This window comes from Hydra viridissima, unplaced genomic scaffold (genome assembly GCF_058129835.1).
Source record: "Hydra viridissima isolate aposymbiotic clone 2 unplaced genomic scaffold, HvirCarnegie_v1 scaffold_8, whole genome shotgun sequence".
Lineage (NCBI taxonomy): Eukaryota > Metazoa > Cnidaria > Hydrozoa > Anthoathecata > Hydridae > Hydra > Hydra viridissima.
The window spans coordinates 10,731,288-10,746,602 of NW_028324307.1; the positions used below are offsets into that span (position 1 = coordinate 10,731,288).

Here is a 15,315-nt window from a genome sequence, read left to right on the forward strand (position 1 = left end):
TATATAATTAATTATAACTAATCATACGCATTATAATTGGAATAATAGTGTTGGAATAAAAGAAATTAATTTAAACATAAACCAAAAGGGGCAAAAACTTGATAGTTAGACGCCTAACCTCTTTAAAAAATATAAATACAGTTAGTTCCTTTACAACTTGATTTTTTTACAAAAATCTTCTGTTTGAGGCGTGACAACAAGTGTCACAAGAAGTAAAAATGGAAGAAATGTACTATGTACAATGGCAAAACATCAGAAATGAAAAAATTCAGAATGGAAAGAATATAAAATGGAATAGTTTTCAAAAGAAAAGTAGTAGAATGGAAAATAGCAAAGTTTATTTACATTTTAAAAAAGTTTCTGTTTATAGTAATTTGATGGAAATGCAATTGAGTTGTTGCTTATAGTAAGAACAAGATTTTGTAAAACTATTTTCATCAGAAAAATGATTTTTCAAGTTTGTTTCAAATGTAGTTAAATTTTATTATTTTTCATTTTGAACTATATCCATTTTGATACATTACTATTATTGTGGTTTGTTGTTGATTTATAAAGTAAAACTTGTTGAATTACAGCTTTAAATTACAACTTGTTAAATTTTCTATAAATTTGAAATATTGGATTTGAATTTGGGTATTATGCTAGACAATGCAATTGCCTAATGTTATCGTATTGAAACCATATCTTAGCTTTAGAAGCTCTATGCTTAAGATCTGTAACCTGCTAATATGCTAAAAGTATCAGCATATTTTTGTGTTCATATGGAAGAGTTATTTTTTCAAGTATTTTGATATAAATATCAATTGTCATAATTTCTGTTACTAGGTGAATAGAACCTAGAAAAGTAGTGTTTATTTAGTATTGTTTAAAAGTCATTAAAAATTGTTTAGTAAAATATCATCTAGTCTCATTTTTAAAAACAGAGAAAAAGTATTAGTAGAGTATTGTTATATTAAAATGCTGATAAAATGTTAGCAAGTGGCAATTGACAAGTTATAACAACAGCAATATCATTGTATTTAACTTATTTTTGTATTCTTGACAAAGATCACTTTTTACAAAGTGGTGAAATGCCAGACTTGACCTTTTTTAGACTAACTGAATTAAGTTCAAATTGATATTTGTATGTTAACAACTTCTTGGTTCATTTAATCTTTTTCCTTCAAGAAAAGTCCCACTTTTCAATGATTATGAAAAATAATCACTTTCCTCTGTGTCAGTAAGTTTCCAAAAGTGAGAATATAAAGGATGTTGAACATTTTTGTTAAATATTTTAGGATAAATTTATTTTTAAGATGGCAAACACTTGTTTTCTTCCATTCTTGCATGTCTCTTTTGACCCTTTAAATCTGTTGTACAATTTGGAGGTAAGTATTTGTAAAAAAAGGCTCACCGCACAACCTTTTTGTTGGAACTGAGTAGTATGAAAAAATGTTTATATTTGCATACTAATTTGTTTACATATTTAGTTTATATACACTAGTTAATTCAGTGTTTCCCAACCTTTTGAGTGCCATGCCCCACCAAAGCTCATAAAAACTTAAAATGTCCCCCCATGTTACATATGAATAATTTTTAATATTATAAATTTTTCATTAGTAGCATAAATGATATACTGAAAGAAGAAATCACAAAAAGTTATTTATTAAACAAAAAAATTCAAGTAAAAAAAATATAGTTAAAAAATGTAGTAAACATTTTATAAGTAGATAAAATAAAATACATCAGGTATTCAAGTCTAAAATAAATGAAATTTAGTGAGATCCTTGTGCTTGAAGCTGGTTACAAAGACAGGGTTCCCACTCCTCCTTATAAACCTTAAATATCCTTAATAAAAAAAAAACTCCTTAAAAGTCCTTAAATAACCTTAAATAAAGTTCAAATTTAACTGCTGTCCTTAATTTCTCCTTATTTTCTTACATTATCTTCAAGGGAATTTTATTAAAGTATATGGATTATACTTATCAATAGAGAAGCAAATAGTTACTTCTTTGATGATTTGAAATCCTACACCTATATATATATATATATATATATATATATATATATATATATATATATATATATATATATATATATATATATATATATACCCAGTTGGCACAAGACGTGTTTTAATTGTCTAAAGTATGTATTAAAACGTTTTAATACGAGTTTTAGATGCTTTCAACGCGTCTTGTGCCCACTGGGTATATATATATATATATATATATATATATATATATATATATATATATATATATATATATATTAGGGTGCATCACAAAACAACAATTTAAAAAAATTGATTTTGTCTGACACCTAATTGTGTTCTATATATTAAAAAAACACTGACTTTCAATATTTTTTAGAGGTCCCCCAACACCCTTGAATATTTGACCGGTCCCTAATGATTTCAAAAAAATTGCTTTTCAAAAGTAGTTCATGTTGGGTCTCAAATTAAGTGATATTTTATAAAAATTTAAAAAATAACCATCATTTTATTAAAAAAAAGGTGCATTTTTTGTAGTTTTATATATACATAGCAGTGAAATAAAAATGTGTTTTTTTTTTAAATGATTATTTTTGAAATTTTTTTAAAATTTTGCTTAATTTGAGACCCAACACGACCTACTTTTGAAAAACTATATATTTTTTAATTATTAGGGACTGGTCAAATATTCAAGGGTGTTGGGGGACCTCTAAAAATATTTCTTATTCTTAAGTTTTTGAAAGTCATTGTTTTTTTAATATATAGAACACAATTAGGTGTCAGACAAAATCAATATATTTAAATTGTTGTTTTGTGATGCACCCTAATATATATAAATATATATTTATATATAGAGAAAGCCCACTTTCTCCTTTTTTTTTAAAGCACCTGTTTGATTGAAATTATTTTGAAAACTGTTTAATTTTTTCAATATTTTATTAGTGCTAATTAATAAGTAAAGTCTTTACTATTTAATTGACATGTTGTTTCCTTAAAATTTACTTAGTATTACTAAATATATATAATTTTAAAACATCTACTTTATAATTTTCATTTTTTTAATGTTGGCCAAAAGTTGAGGCTTGCTGCTTTATTTGATAATTTTCTTTTATAATTTTGCTTTTATTTTCATCAGCATTTACTAACTCTAAACTTTTGTTATTGTTGTTTGAAATATTACTAACAAAAACTTAAATTAAAACAAGTAATAAAAAAAGTTACAAAATGAGCTATAAAAAAATACAGCATGAAACTCCAAAATTACGGTTGACAATCTATGAAAAAACATGTTACGAATCTATTTTTCTTTGAGACCAAAGACTATCTCATCGTCAAAAAAACAATTTGAAAAAAAGTTAAATTTTGCATATTCAATTTTACATTAAAGCGAACCAAGTAAAGTAGTAGCACATGTATGCAATTGGGCCTGCATGAACTATACAGAAGTTGTATGCTATCAATTATTTGAAGGTCAAATTAATTTTGATAAGTATATTGAAATTTTAGAATATTGATAATACCTTCGTAAAGAAAGGTCAAATGGACTTGCATGTGTGGTATTGGAATGAGGAGAGTAATACCGTTTGTACTAGATATTATACTTCAGAATTTATGGGAAAAGCTGCAGCCCCAGATATTCTAAATATGTTTAAATCCTGCATGATTGGTTTGAATGATGAAAAAACGCTCCAGGTATCTATGGATGGCCCTAATGTTAATAAACAATTTTTGACAATGCTCAATGAAGAATGTCAGACCAATGAATTAAGTACGCTCATTGATATTGGTACCTGTGGTTTGCATACTTTAAATGGTGCCTTACAAACTGGTGCCAAAGCTACAGGCTGGAACATAAAGAAGTTATTGTCTTCAATGTACCAAAAACATTTGTTTACTTGTATAAAAAAAAGTGGAAATCTGCAAACTATACTGTCAAAAATTTTGAAAAGAAGTTTGTGAGCTGTCTTAATGAATATTTAATTGTCAGAAAAAAAGACAATGAACCAACTGCAAGTAAACAGGGTCGAAAACCAGTTGCATTTGATAATAGTTCTAATAAAACTAAAAAACGGCGTGTATCTTGTTTAATTGAATCTCATTCATCCAATGAATTATTTTTTGCTGCTAATAAAAAATTTAGAGGGATATTTGTTCTTAGCTAAATCACCAATGATGGTTTTCGGAATTAGTCTCTCAAGGGAATACTTTGGCAATAAGTTTTCATGCAATTCTTCAAAGGGAATTGCTTATTGCGCAATCGCTAATCGTTATTCTGAACTAGCTTTTGAAATGATTGTCCAGAGGGAATTGTTTTAACGTAACAATCATTACATATTACTTTATTTTTCTTTGAGGTATCTAAATTCTAAATAATTGATTAAATATATTTACAATTATATTTACTGACCAACTATATTTAAATATCACTTGTATTTATTTTTAAAATGTATTAAAAATTTTAAAACAACAATAAATTTGAACAACTGCTTTTATTTCTAGTAAGCACAGCACTGCTTTTATTTCAAATTAACGGTAACGCACATTGATAGAATGATACAAGCAACTGATAATCCTAGTCCAAATTCTAATTTTCCAAATCAAATCCTAGTTTTCCGAATTAGTTTTCTGAATCCTAGTTTGCCGAAGCAAATCTTAGTTTTCCGAATGCATTCCAGCGAAAAAATTTTGGATGATGCACTTCATAAATTTCCTACACTCCACATTGGGAAAATTTCCTACACTCCACATTGGGAAACACTGAGTTAATTATATAGCAAATATCCGAAATGGCATTTAAAATCCTCATTTTATTTCAAGAACACATTTTACGTGACCAAATTCATGCACTCCTATTGGTGTAACTTTTTAAAAAATATTTAAGGGTCAATCTTTTAAAATTTATGCCTTTGTAACACGAAAAAATAAACCATAGAAATGATCTAGTTAAAGATAAAAGTTGATACTTGCTTTATGTTTTTTGAAATAACAATCCTCTCATAATAATACTGGGAGGTCTTAATCTTTTATGTTATATTCATTATTTTGTAAATAATGTGTCATGCAACATATGTATTCTCAGATGAATGATATGGCTACAGTTTTCCTTTCTGATACTTTCTTCTGACATTTTACAAATTCTATCTTAATGTAGGAGTCTCTTCAGCTAATTATTAAGGATGTTTATATTTGTAAAGGTGTTTTGTTTGGACGGAGATGGAGCATGCATAATGCACATGGGCAATTTATCAACTATTGGAAACTGCTCTCCCCCTAACTATAACCACATTATCATAAACAATGGAGCACATGATTCAGTTGGTGGTCAACCAACAGATGCATTGAACAATGAAAATTTCAACATTTGTCAAGTTGCTCTAGGTCTTGGTTACAAAAAGGTAAGGTTTAACTAATAAATTTATTTTACAATAGGGTGGTGCTAAAAAAACTTTTTTAAAAGTAGGGATGGATTATGGGAAAGATAAAAGTAGGAATGGAAAATGGGACAACTCCTTATTATGTTCCTTTTAGCATAATGGCTGTAAGCACTTTTCAAAGTAAAATTGAAATTTTTTTGTTATGAAGGCCATCAAATTTCAAAATTATTTCTGCAATAAAATATTAAACATTAACAATATTTTAAAATAGTTGTGAAACATTAACTAACAATCCAATGTCATTATTTTTTTAACAATTTAACAACATTAGTTTTTAGTTTTGTATGCAAAGTTAGTCCTGTTTATCGTTTAATAACAGTGGACTTCTGGTTTTCAGGAAATTTTTCTTGATTTTCAGGAAATTTTTCTTGATTTTCAGCTTACAATACAAAAGGAATAAAAGTTTGATAAAAAAAAATGTTTATTCTATTCCTTTAATTCTTTAAAGTTGTGTTGAGCTATTTGGGCATGCTATTAATCAATTTTTAACATGTTAATAAACAACCTCTCTCAAATCTTTTTTATTACAAGGCTCTTGCTTTATAATTAATCTTTCAAAATTTTCCATAAATTTGAATTATTGGATTTAAATCTGGTGATTGTACTGGTCAATCCAATTGTCTTATATCATTATAAAGAAATCATCCCTTAGCTTTAGAAGCCATACAGTCATTAACTTGCTGAGACGCCTAAAGCATGTTTTCATTCGCATATAGGAAGCATTATTTCTTCAAGTATTTTGATGTAAATACAAACTGTCATAATATCTGCTATTAAGTGGTTTGGACCAACACCAAAAGACGAGAAACATCTTTACACCATGATGCTCCCACCACAATATCTAACTGTTTTTTTAGTGTAGTGTAAGTTAAGTTTTATTTTGGTGGTTTATGTACATACTGCTTACCATCTGATCCAAAAAAAAAAAAAAAAAAAATTAGATTCATCATATCCTATTTTTTTATTGACAATGGAGAATACTTATGGATGAATTAATTTATGTTTTTAATATATTGCTTTCAAAAAAAAGCACATTTCTTGGTGTTTTTGATAACACATTAGCTTCTACTAAACATTCTCTAATAGTACATGACCTTATCTTTAATTTTTTAACTTTTTTTTAGTGATGTTGCTGGAGATCTATTTAACGGATCCATTTTAGCTTCATAAATAAACTATTTATCATCTTCACAAGTTGTTTTTCTTTTCCAACCTCTAGTTTCAACACCTTTTTGTTTCTTAAAAACGTTCTATTTCAAATATCTGGATATGACTCATCTATTTTTTAGTTACTGAATTACAAAGAGTTTAACCAAGGTATAATGTCCCATTCTGCCCATAATATCCTAATATTACTTACTTTACTTAGTGTATTTCCTGCTACATAGTAGTTAAAGAATGCAGTTTTAGTTTTTATTGGAAGGTTTTTAGTTGTTTTGTTTTTTTTTATCAACTTCAAAACACATGTTTTTACTTTAACTAAATATAGGAAAAAACTTCTCTTGCCTCTCATGCCTAAGCTTCAACTTGACTGCTAATTTGATCAAAATCTATTTTACTTGAGTTTCTTTAATTTTCAAGATATATTTGAGCCTTAAGAAAAATTTTGCCTAAGAGAACTTGTTCTGCATGGCCTAAACATTAAGATTTCATTAAGCAAGCTTTTTACACCACAATAATATGTATTTTACAATAACAAAATCCGTCTTTTTTAGTGAACAAGGAGTATCATGCAACAAAAAGATATTAAAAGTATAGTTAAAACTTTTTTTTGAATAATGTAGTTTTAAAAGTTTAATTTACAGTTAGTGATTTTCAGTCAGTGATTTGTGTACAATATTTGAGTGTTGTCCTCAGAAACAGTAACAGAAAATACTTTTTCTTCTTTAGATACCGATGACAACATAGTTTAAAAGTTTAGTTCAAAAATTAAAGTTTTCTCACAAAGATGTTAACTATAAAAAACTTGTACATTTTATATTATACTTATGGTACAATTAAAACATCTTACATATGTATGTATGTATGTATGTATGTATGTATGTATGTATGTATGTATGTATGTATGTATGTATGTATGTATGTATGTATGTATGTATGTATGTATGTATGTATGTATGTATGTATGTAAAGAAAGAGAAACCACCAGGTTTTTATGTCATGTCACTTGATCCAAACCTTTATCATTAGTTTAGTATTGTATAGGGTTTCTTAAAAATAGTTTTAAAATCTGGTTTGCATACTAAGGTTTTGAAATCATCATGTGTAACTAAATTAGACATTTCTTCCATTAAAATAATTTATTAATTTTTAAACTATTTTAAGTATTACTCTTAGCAACTTTTTCAATATGATTTGAAAAAGCTTTTAAAAATGTTAAAGGAGCCATTGTTTTTTTTTTCCACATATGGCTCCCCTAACTTTTTGCATTACCTTGTGGCAGATTGTAAAAACATGTATACCTAAAATGAAAGTTGTTGCTGTCAGTTAGAGCTCTTAAGATATTGCAGAGCGAATTATTTGTAATAATTTTAAAGAAATTTGTGGCCATGAAAATAGCTAATTTGACAGGTTTATAGTCACTGTCCTGGACTTGTTGACTTTTTTTTGTTTTTTGAGGACTGTATATCAAGTTAAGGTTAACTTAAACTCTTCTTTGATTAAAGTTAACTACAGAAGATAGCAATTACTCTCCATGTTGAGTATGCTCCTCTACAAATTTAAATCTACTCAATGTAGGTTTAAATTTAGAATGAATAGCCTCTCCACACTGTTCAGCAAACTTGGATAGGCCACAGTTATGGTATTCAACAAAGGACTGAACATGACACAGCAAAATGTGAAATTTCCAGCTTATTGAAATTTCTTTTCTAGAACCTGTGCAAAGTCTTTGGTAAATAGGAAGGAGTTTTTTTTAATTCAGCAAATGCTAAATTATGCTCTGACTTGACCAAAACAAGAAGCCTTTACTTTTTTTAAAGTTTTTCATGCAATAGACTATAAGTCTAAGTTAAGAAACCTGAAATGTTACTACTTTATCAAGTTCATTCAGATTTTCAAGATATTTTCGGAATTGTTTCCATTCTAACCTCTACCTTGATATCTTCACTAAAGAATTTTCAGCCAGTCATCAAATTCAGAACAAGTATTCATAAGCAGACATCCTAAAATAGATACAACTTCAATTAAAAGATGGAATTCAGGAGGTGTTACCAAATTGCTGGATAAGAGAATCTGAACTCTCCTTAAGGCAGAGAATTCTCGGATGTATCACATTCATGTAATGTTGCATGTTAGGTTTTTTGGAGTTATCTTCCACATATCATTAATCTACATATCATTAATTAGTTTTCCATATTCTTCACTTCTAAACCCTTCACACCACAAGCAAACTCTTTCTCCTGAATGGTCAGACAGACCAAACACAGCATTGGTACACTTTAAATCAAATGCTGTAAAAAACGTGACATCTTGCAAAATGAGTTTTTCTAATATTATTTTTAATTTATGGTTAAATTCAGAAATATCTTATCAATTATTGCAAAAATTTGACAACTTTGAAATACCAGTACTCATGTAAATTACAGACTTTTTACTTTCATTTGCATCAAAAATATTGATTACAACTTTTTACTTTCACTTGCATCAAAAATATTGATTATAACTTTCAAAAAGGATCCTCTGCTATCCATAGAAATTCGTACAAATACTGAATGAAGGTCTAGAGCAGGTTGATTTATCAGATCCAGTATGAAAGATGTCTCTTGAGTCTACAAGATCCTTTGAAACCTTTTTCTCTTCTCTGTCTAGGAAATCCATCTGTAAAAATATTTAAATAATTGTCATTATTTTTTTAGGCATCAAAAAACATATTTCACAACTTGTTGAAGCATGTCCAGACATGGAAAACTTAGGGGTTAAAGCATTAGCACAAAAATGCACTCAACATTCATCTTATCTTTTAGCGTGTTTTTGTTCAGCATGAATACCTCCTAAACTTATGACAAGAAAAATCAAGTTTGTTACAGCATTTAAATAATCTATTATGGGGGTGTCTAGGTACTAAGATTGAGCAGCTTTTTCCACAGAGCTCTGAGTTTTATGGTGAAGAAGCTATGATTGGTTTGGTTTCACTAATTTAGAGCATTGAAATTATTTTTCTAGTCAGCATTTTACACTCAACCTTTAAATTTGATACTTTAATACATAATTTTATAAAATTAAATGTTTAATTACAATGTATGATTTGACAAAAATCTTAGTATAGTTTTTTAAGTAATAAGGTTAGAAAACATCAAAACTCTAGACATTTATTAATCTCTATTAACCCTATGGCTTACTTTATAATAACGCTTTTAAAAAAGTTTATGAGTTTAAAAAATAATTTTATTGTGTAAGTATGAGAATTACTTTAGATACTTTCTCTCCTCACGATCCTCTGGGTATACTACCTGACTTCATCAAGTAAAAGTTTCTTCTACAACCAGAGAAAACTACAGTTGGGTAATTACAAATTTCATGGGAATACGCAGGATATATATATGCACTTCATCAGACCTTTTTTATTGATTTTACTGGAGATAAAGACTTGGACTTCGCTCCAAAAAATTTCCAGCAAAGGTCATTTCGTTCAAAGACAACAGTCGACGGGCTAATAACAGCCACTTTGATTGAATTCAAAGTGAATTAAATCCAAAAAATAAAACGGTTATCCTGTTTTAAATCACTCAATTAGATAAAAATATATTATTTTGATAAAAATGTAATTTAAAATACAATCTTTAGAAAAAACTAATAAGAAATTTTTTTAGCTGTTTTTGAAAATTGATTTTACAATATGTTTGATTCTCAAATAAGTATTTATAAAAGTTATTTGTATCATTTGATGTAAGAAACCCGTTATTTAGGATTTAGCTTTAACCTTACGCTTTTAATTACTGACATTTTCAACGTCGTCATTACAATAACTTTTTTTTACCGATTTTTTAACAATTTTTTTAAACCTTTATTCAAGGCATATAATCACCATTTTTGAAATTTTAACATTCAATTATGAATTAAAAAATAATTTTATCAATATAAACTTTTATGATCAATTCCCTATTAATCCAATCATGTGCTGGAGCATAGAGGAACTTATAGGGCATACCAAAAATGCTAAAAAGTCTGAATAAATCCGGCCCAATTAGGTCAACTAAAGAAGTACCACATTCTATTGTAGGAGGAAGATAGGGCTTGCCATATCCCCCAAAGTTAAGTCCAACTCTCTTTGTGACAGAAGTCTTTTCAAAGAAAAGAATGGATTTCTTCATTTCCTCTTTAGTTTCTACTGCTACCATAGATGAGAACAGAGCCAATGGAATCAACTCCTCAGCTAAGTACCAAGTGTGCCGACTGAATGCCATACAAGCACTTTCAACGAGAGTTGAGTCATGCTCAGCAAATTTTACCAGCTTTTCCACTAAAATCAAGTCATTAACTGGTGCACTAGCTGGTACAGGACAAACAAGCCACCACTGCACATATACTGAAACTGTGAACACAACAAATCGTTCCAATTTTCTTATTTGGTTGCTAGTAACAATTTCAGCTTTTTGAAAATGTTCTTTGATCTGTCCAGACAGAAGCACAATCTTTAGAGAATAAAGGAGTTTACTCATCCACCTTGCTTTGTGAAGGGCACCAGGATAACGCATCTTGAAGTTCTATGGTTCAGATCCCTTAGTTATTATAAGCAAACAAAGCTGAACCAGCTCTTTGTAGTCACCTCGTGTGAAAGATTGTGTTAAAGATTCACGAAAAAAATTAGCCATCTCTTGCTGGTGTTCTTCTTTTATAAACATCATATTAGGATAATGATACTTCGCTTGTTCATCTGATGATAGTTGAGGGAAATGTTTTTTGAACCTAGAAAAGTGAAAAAGATAGTAAATAAATGTTAGCTTGTAAGTTAAAAATATAAAGAGTAAGTTCACTAATCCCAATTTTTAAAAGTAGCTTTTTACTATTATATGTGTCTCTTCATTGATTGAAGGTAACACTAATGGTATATTCAATTAGACTCACCTTTGAAAGATCAAAATATTTGGACTAGCTGATGTCTCAACTTTCAAACCTTCCCAGCAATGACTTAAAAGTAATTCACCCACATGCCTTCGACAAGGAAACCAGAATAGGGCACGATCTAATTCCTTCTGTAAAGATACACATGAAGCAGTTCTCTTTCCTGAAAATGCATACATCTACAGTGTAGATGTAAGATCTTTATTCATATATTCTAAATTTAACTAATTAAGTTTACCTGTATTTGATGAAGTTGTATCAAAAACCATTCCAATAACATTTTCTTCACAATTCCATTCTCTAAGAAGTTTTTTAGTTGCTTTTGATATGATGTCTCCAAGAACTTTACCAGTTTCTTTAGTTGATTTTGGAAGTGGAGGAATGCCAAGGAGCTTTGTCCCATCAGCCCCAGACACAAGAATTGGCAATCGGTCATCTGTTCCTTTGGAATCAAAGTGTCCATAAGTTTTCCATCCCAATGCACAAGCATTATAGGCGATGGCATCCAATTTTCTTTGATCTTCAAACTTATTTCAGGTACAATGGCGGTTCTATACCAATGGGCTGTCCTTGCATTTAGACATAGCTTGTAAAGGTCACCCCCACATGCCGCTACAAGGGAATGCACAATTGCACTAAGTTGGGTTGATGAGATGTTGTTACGGATACTGCATGAAACAAGATCAGGGTTTTTCAATATATCATGAGGAACAAAGATATCTATGCCACATTTAACTAATCTTCTGTGTTTCCTACTTTGTGCTATGGTGGTAACTTCTTCAATATTCTCATCCTCACAAGAGCTAGTGCCTGGTTCAAGATTTGTTATTTCAAAAGTACGTTTACACGGGTTTAGTTCTTCTCGCTCCAGATGATGTTTTTGTCTTTCTATTCGCTTTTTTGTCTCTTCTGTGACTACTTTATCCAACCCAGAATATGTAGCTACTCTATCATTCAACATGCTTTTCATAAATTCAATATCAATATCGATGGCGTCTTGTTCAACTTTAGTTAACTCCTTTTTCTTTGCAGCCATGTCTTTTAGAACTGTGTTCTTATAAAATTTCATTGTCAAATTCAATTCTGATTTGAATTTTATTATTCTAGGTTCATCCTCTCGTCTTCTATAATCTTTCAATTTCATCAAACTAATGAATTCCTTTTCATAGTAATCTTTGATTACTCTACCAATAATGTTTCTGCCTTCTAGAGTTGGGATATTGGCTTTCTGATAGTGTAAGAGCACATTTCCTATAGTTGCAGATAAAGCTTGATCGCAGTACAAATCCTTCAGGTTTGATAAAAGGCATAACAATACTTGTCTCTGTGTTGGCAGTTTAGAACCTTTAATTTTCTTGTCATCATCTCCAGGATTGGTGCCAAGTAACAATTTTATATATTTTGTGTGTACTTTTTTATCCATTATTGTATACTACAAAACACAGTAACAGTAATATGTAATGACATGTAATAATATTTATCTGAAAAAATATCAATATACATATTTTTCTGAAAGGAGTTCAAGTTACAGTTCAAAGTCATTAACAAATGGTAATAAACATCAGGGTCAAACTAGGGTCGAGGGGTTGGGAGTCTGGGGTATATTCCCCCTGGCCTCTGCCAGACACGAAGGTCCTGGGCCTAACTATAAAAAAAATGAACAAGTAAAACACACAAAAAGACATAAATAATAATAATAAATGTTTATATGCTTCAATTTTGTAAAAACAATGCAATAAATATTGTAGTTATTTCTAGAATTAAACTGTCATATTTTACTGAATAACATTATCAGAAATATCCTCTACCCTTATCTCCAAATAACCAAAATTAAACCCTTAAGTGATTAAGGGTTTAATTTATTTTGTGCTTAATTTTTTGCTACCATAAGGGCCTTATCTATGTCTTGCCTCCAGGCCCCTTACTGCCAGTCGGATCCTGCCCAATATATTGGATAAAAATGATAAAAAACAAAAACTTTGCAAGGTCGGAGCTACCACAAAAATTGCACAATCTTCTTGAAATTTCACATAAATGCTAGTTAGACCAATATGCAATACTAAAATTATGAACAGCCCTCTACAATAAAAATCTAATATTTTAGGGGCAACTGTCACTTCCTAATATATATATATATATATATATATATATATATATATATATATATATATATATATATATATATATATATATATATATATCTGTGTGTGTTTTTTTTTCTTTACCTACAGGTTAACTTTTTTTAAATATTTTTATCCGCAGGCAACGTCTGTATCCACACCTGAGGAGATCCATGAATCGGTACTAGCAATGAGATCAATGCAAGGCCCTGTACTTCTGGAAATTAAAGTTAAAAAAGGAAGTAGAAAGGACCTTGGTCGACCTACAAGATCACCGCTTCAGAATAAAGCAGATTTTATGCATTTTTTAGCTATAGATTAAAATATTTTACGCATAAAAAGGAGAATATAAAATTATTCAAGTTAATATTATAAAAATAAAGTTACATTTCGAATTTTCCTTCATCATATGGCACACTGTTGTAAAAAAATGAAATATTGCCTGATGTCATGACCCAGAAAAATCCTTTGGGGGGTATGATTGTATTATCATTGGTGGTTACTAGGTTATAAGTCCCTAAATCTGGTTACACCGTCCGTGGAAGAAAATCCATTTTCAAATTTTGCATAAAATCCCATTAAATACATAGCTGGTAAGTAACTAACAAAGTTGGTTTTAAGAATTTTTATTCATCCAAAAAACATAACAAAAATATTTATGCAGTAAATTCACTGGTAAATAACAATTCTTCAATTCTTACAAAGCAAAGTTTCAATTTTAGTTATTTTTTCCTGGGAAAAACGTCAAAACTTTTAATATTCCTAATCCATTTTTTTGCTGTTGAAGTCTGTGATGCATCTTTGCAGTCTGTCTTCATATTCTGGGTGGTTGCTTGGTCTCTTGTACCTTTGCCAATTGTTTCTGAAAAGATGAGCTACTGTGGCGTTTGGATGAATTGTGGAATATGGTGAATGACAGCATGAACCTTGGGAGTGATGGTGGTGCCCTGAAATTGTAAGTAGGAGATTCTGAACTGCTCAATTTTTTCAGCATAGCTGTAATCAAGAGTATTGCCAAAACAAGCATGGACAACACCATTGAATTTTCTTATTGTGTCAATAAAGGGAACAGCTGGAAAGAAAGAGTGCTGCTGGGCTAATCTCTCCAAAACATCCACATTCTTCAAAAGCTTCCTGCACTCATTTCCAGCCAGTTGTCCACCATGAAATGGCTGCTGTTGAATATGAAGTAAGGCCAGCCATTCAGGAGCATGTGTCCAAATTTTTGAGAGAGACTGTAGAAGATGGTTTACGACACCAAGCAACAGATGAAGCTCCATGGGTGGAAGAACATCAAGAACAAAAGATGCATCTGAGGCATTGATGATGGGTTCATGAACGGAGTTTCTGAATAAACTTGCCATGGTTCGTACTGCACCTGGAAAACCTGGAAAATTAGCCAATTTTGGCTAAAGTCATGGAAAACCTGGAAAAGTCAGGGAGTTTTTATTTTTTCTTCAGATAGTCCGGGAAAAGTCAGGGAATTCTGATTGAGAAGTTTTACAATTAGGCTATTATGTTTCTGTTGGTGCTACCCATTTATTTTGACAATTAAAAAATACCCTACAGTGTTTCACGGGAAGGCATGTGATCGAACACCTTTATATGACCACACATATATTTTATTTTTACAATTTGACTGCGGCTTTTTAACTTTTTTTAAAGTTGAATATTTTTTTAATACTTAATATTTAGGTTTTCTTGAAAATTATCTGAAACTAAAATT

At 29.7% G+C, this 15,315-nt stretch overlaps 1 protein-coding gene across 6 annotated transcripts in view; it reads left to right on the forward strand.

The window, feature by feature from the left end:
* LOC145186526 (uncharacterized) overlaps nucleotides 1-13,984 on the forward strand; it is a 28,837-nt gene extending 14,853 nt beyond the window's left edge. For 3 of the 6 annotated variants that reach the window (XM_090096746.1, XM_090096745.1, XM_090096744.1), the window contains 2 exons: nucleotides 5,167-5,367; nucleotides 13,732-13,984. In XM_090096746.1, the coding sequence (XP_089952872.1) occupies nucleotides 5,167-5,367; nucleotides 13,732-13,911 (381 nt within the window). In that variant the 3' untranslated portion in view covers nucleotides 13,912-13,984. Of the gene's footprint in view, nucleotides 1-5,166; nucleotides 5,368-9,821; nucleotides 10,112-13,731 lie in introns of those variants that run through there. The other 3 variants (XM_090096743.1, XM_090096742.1, XM_090096741.1) reach the window with 1 other exon arrangement.
* The last annotated feature ends 1,331 nt before the right edge of the window (nucleotides 13,985-15,315 follow it).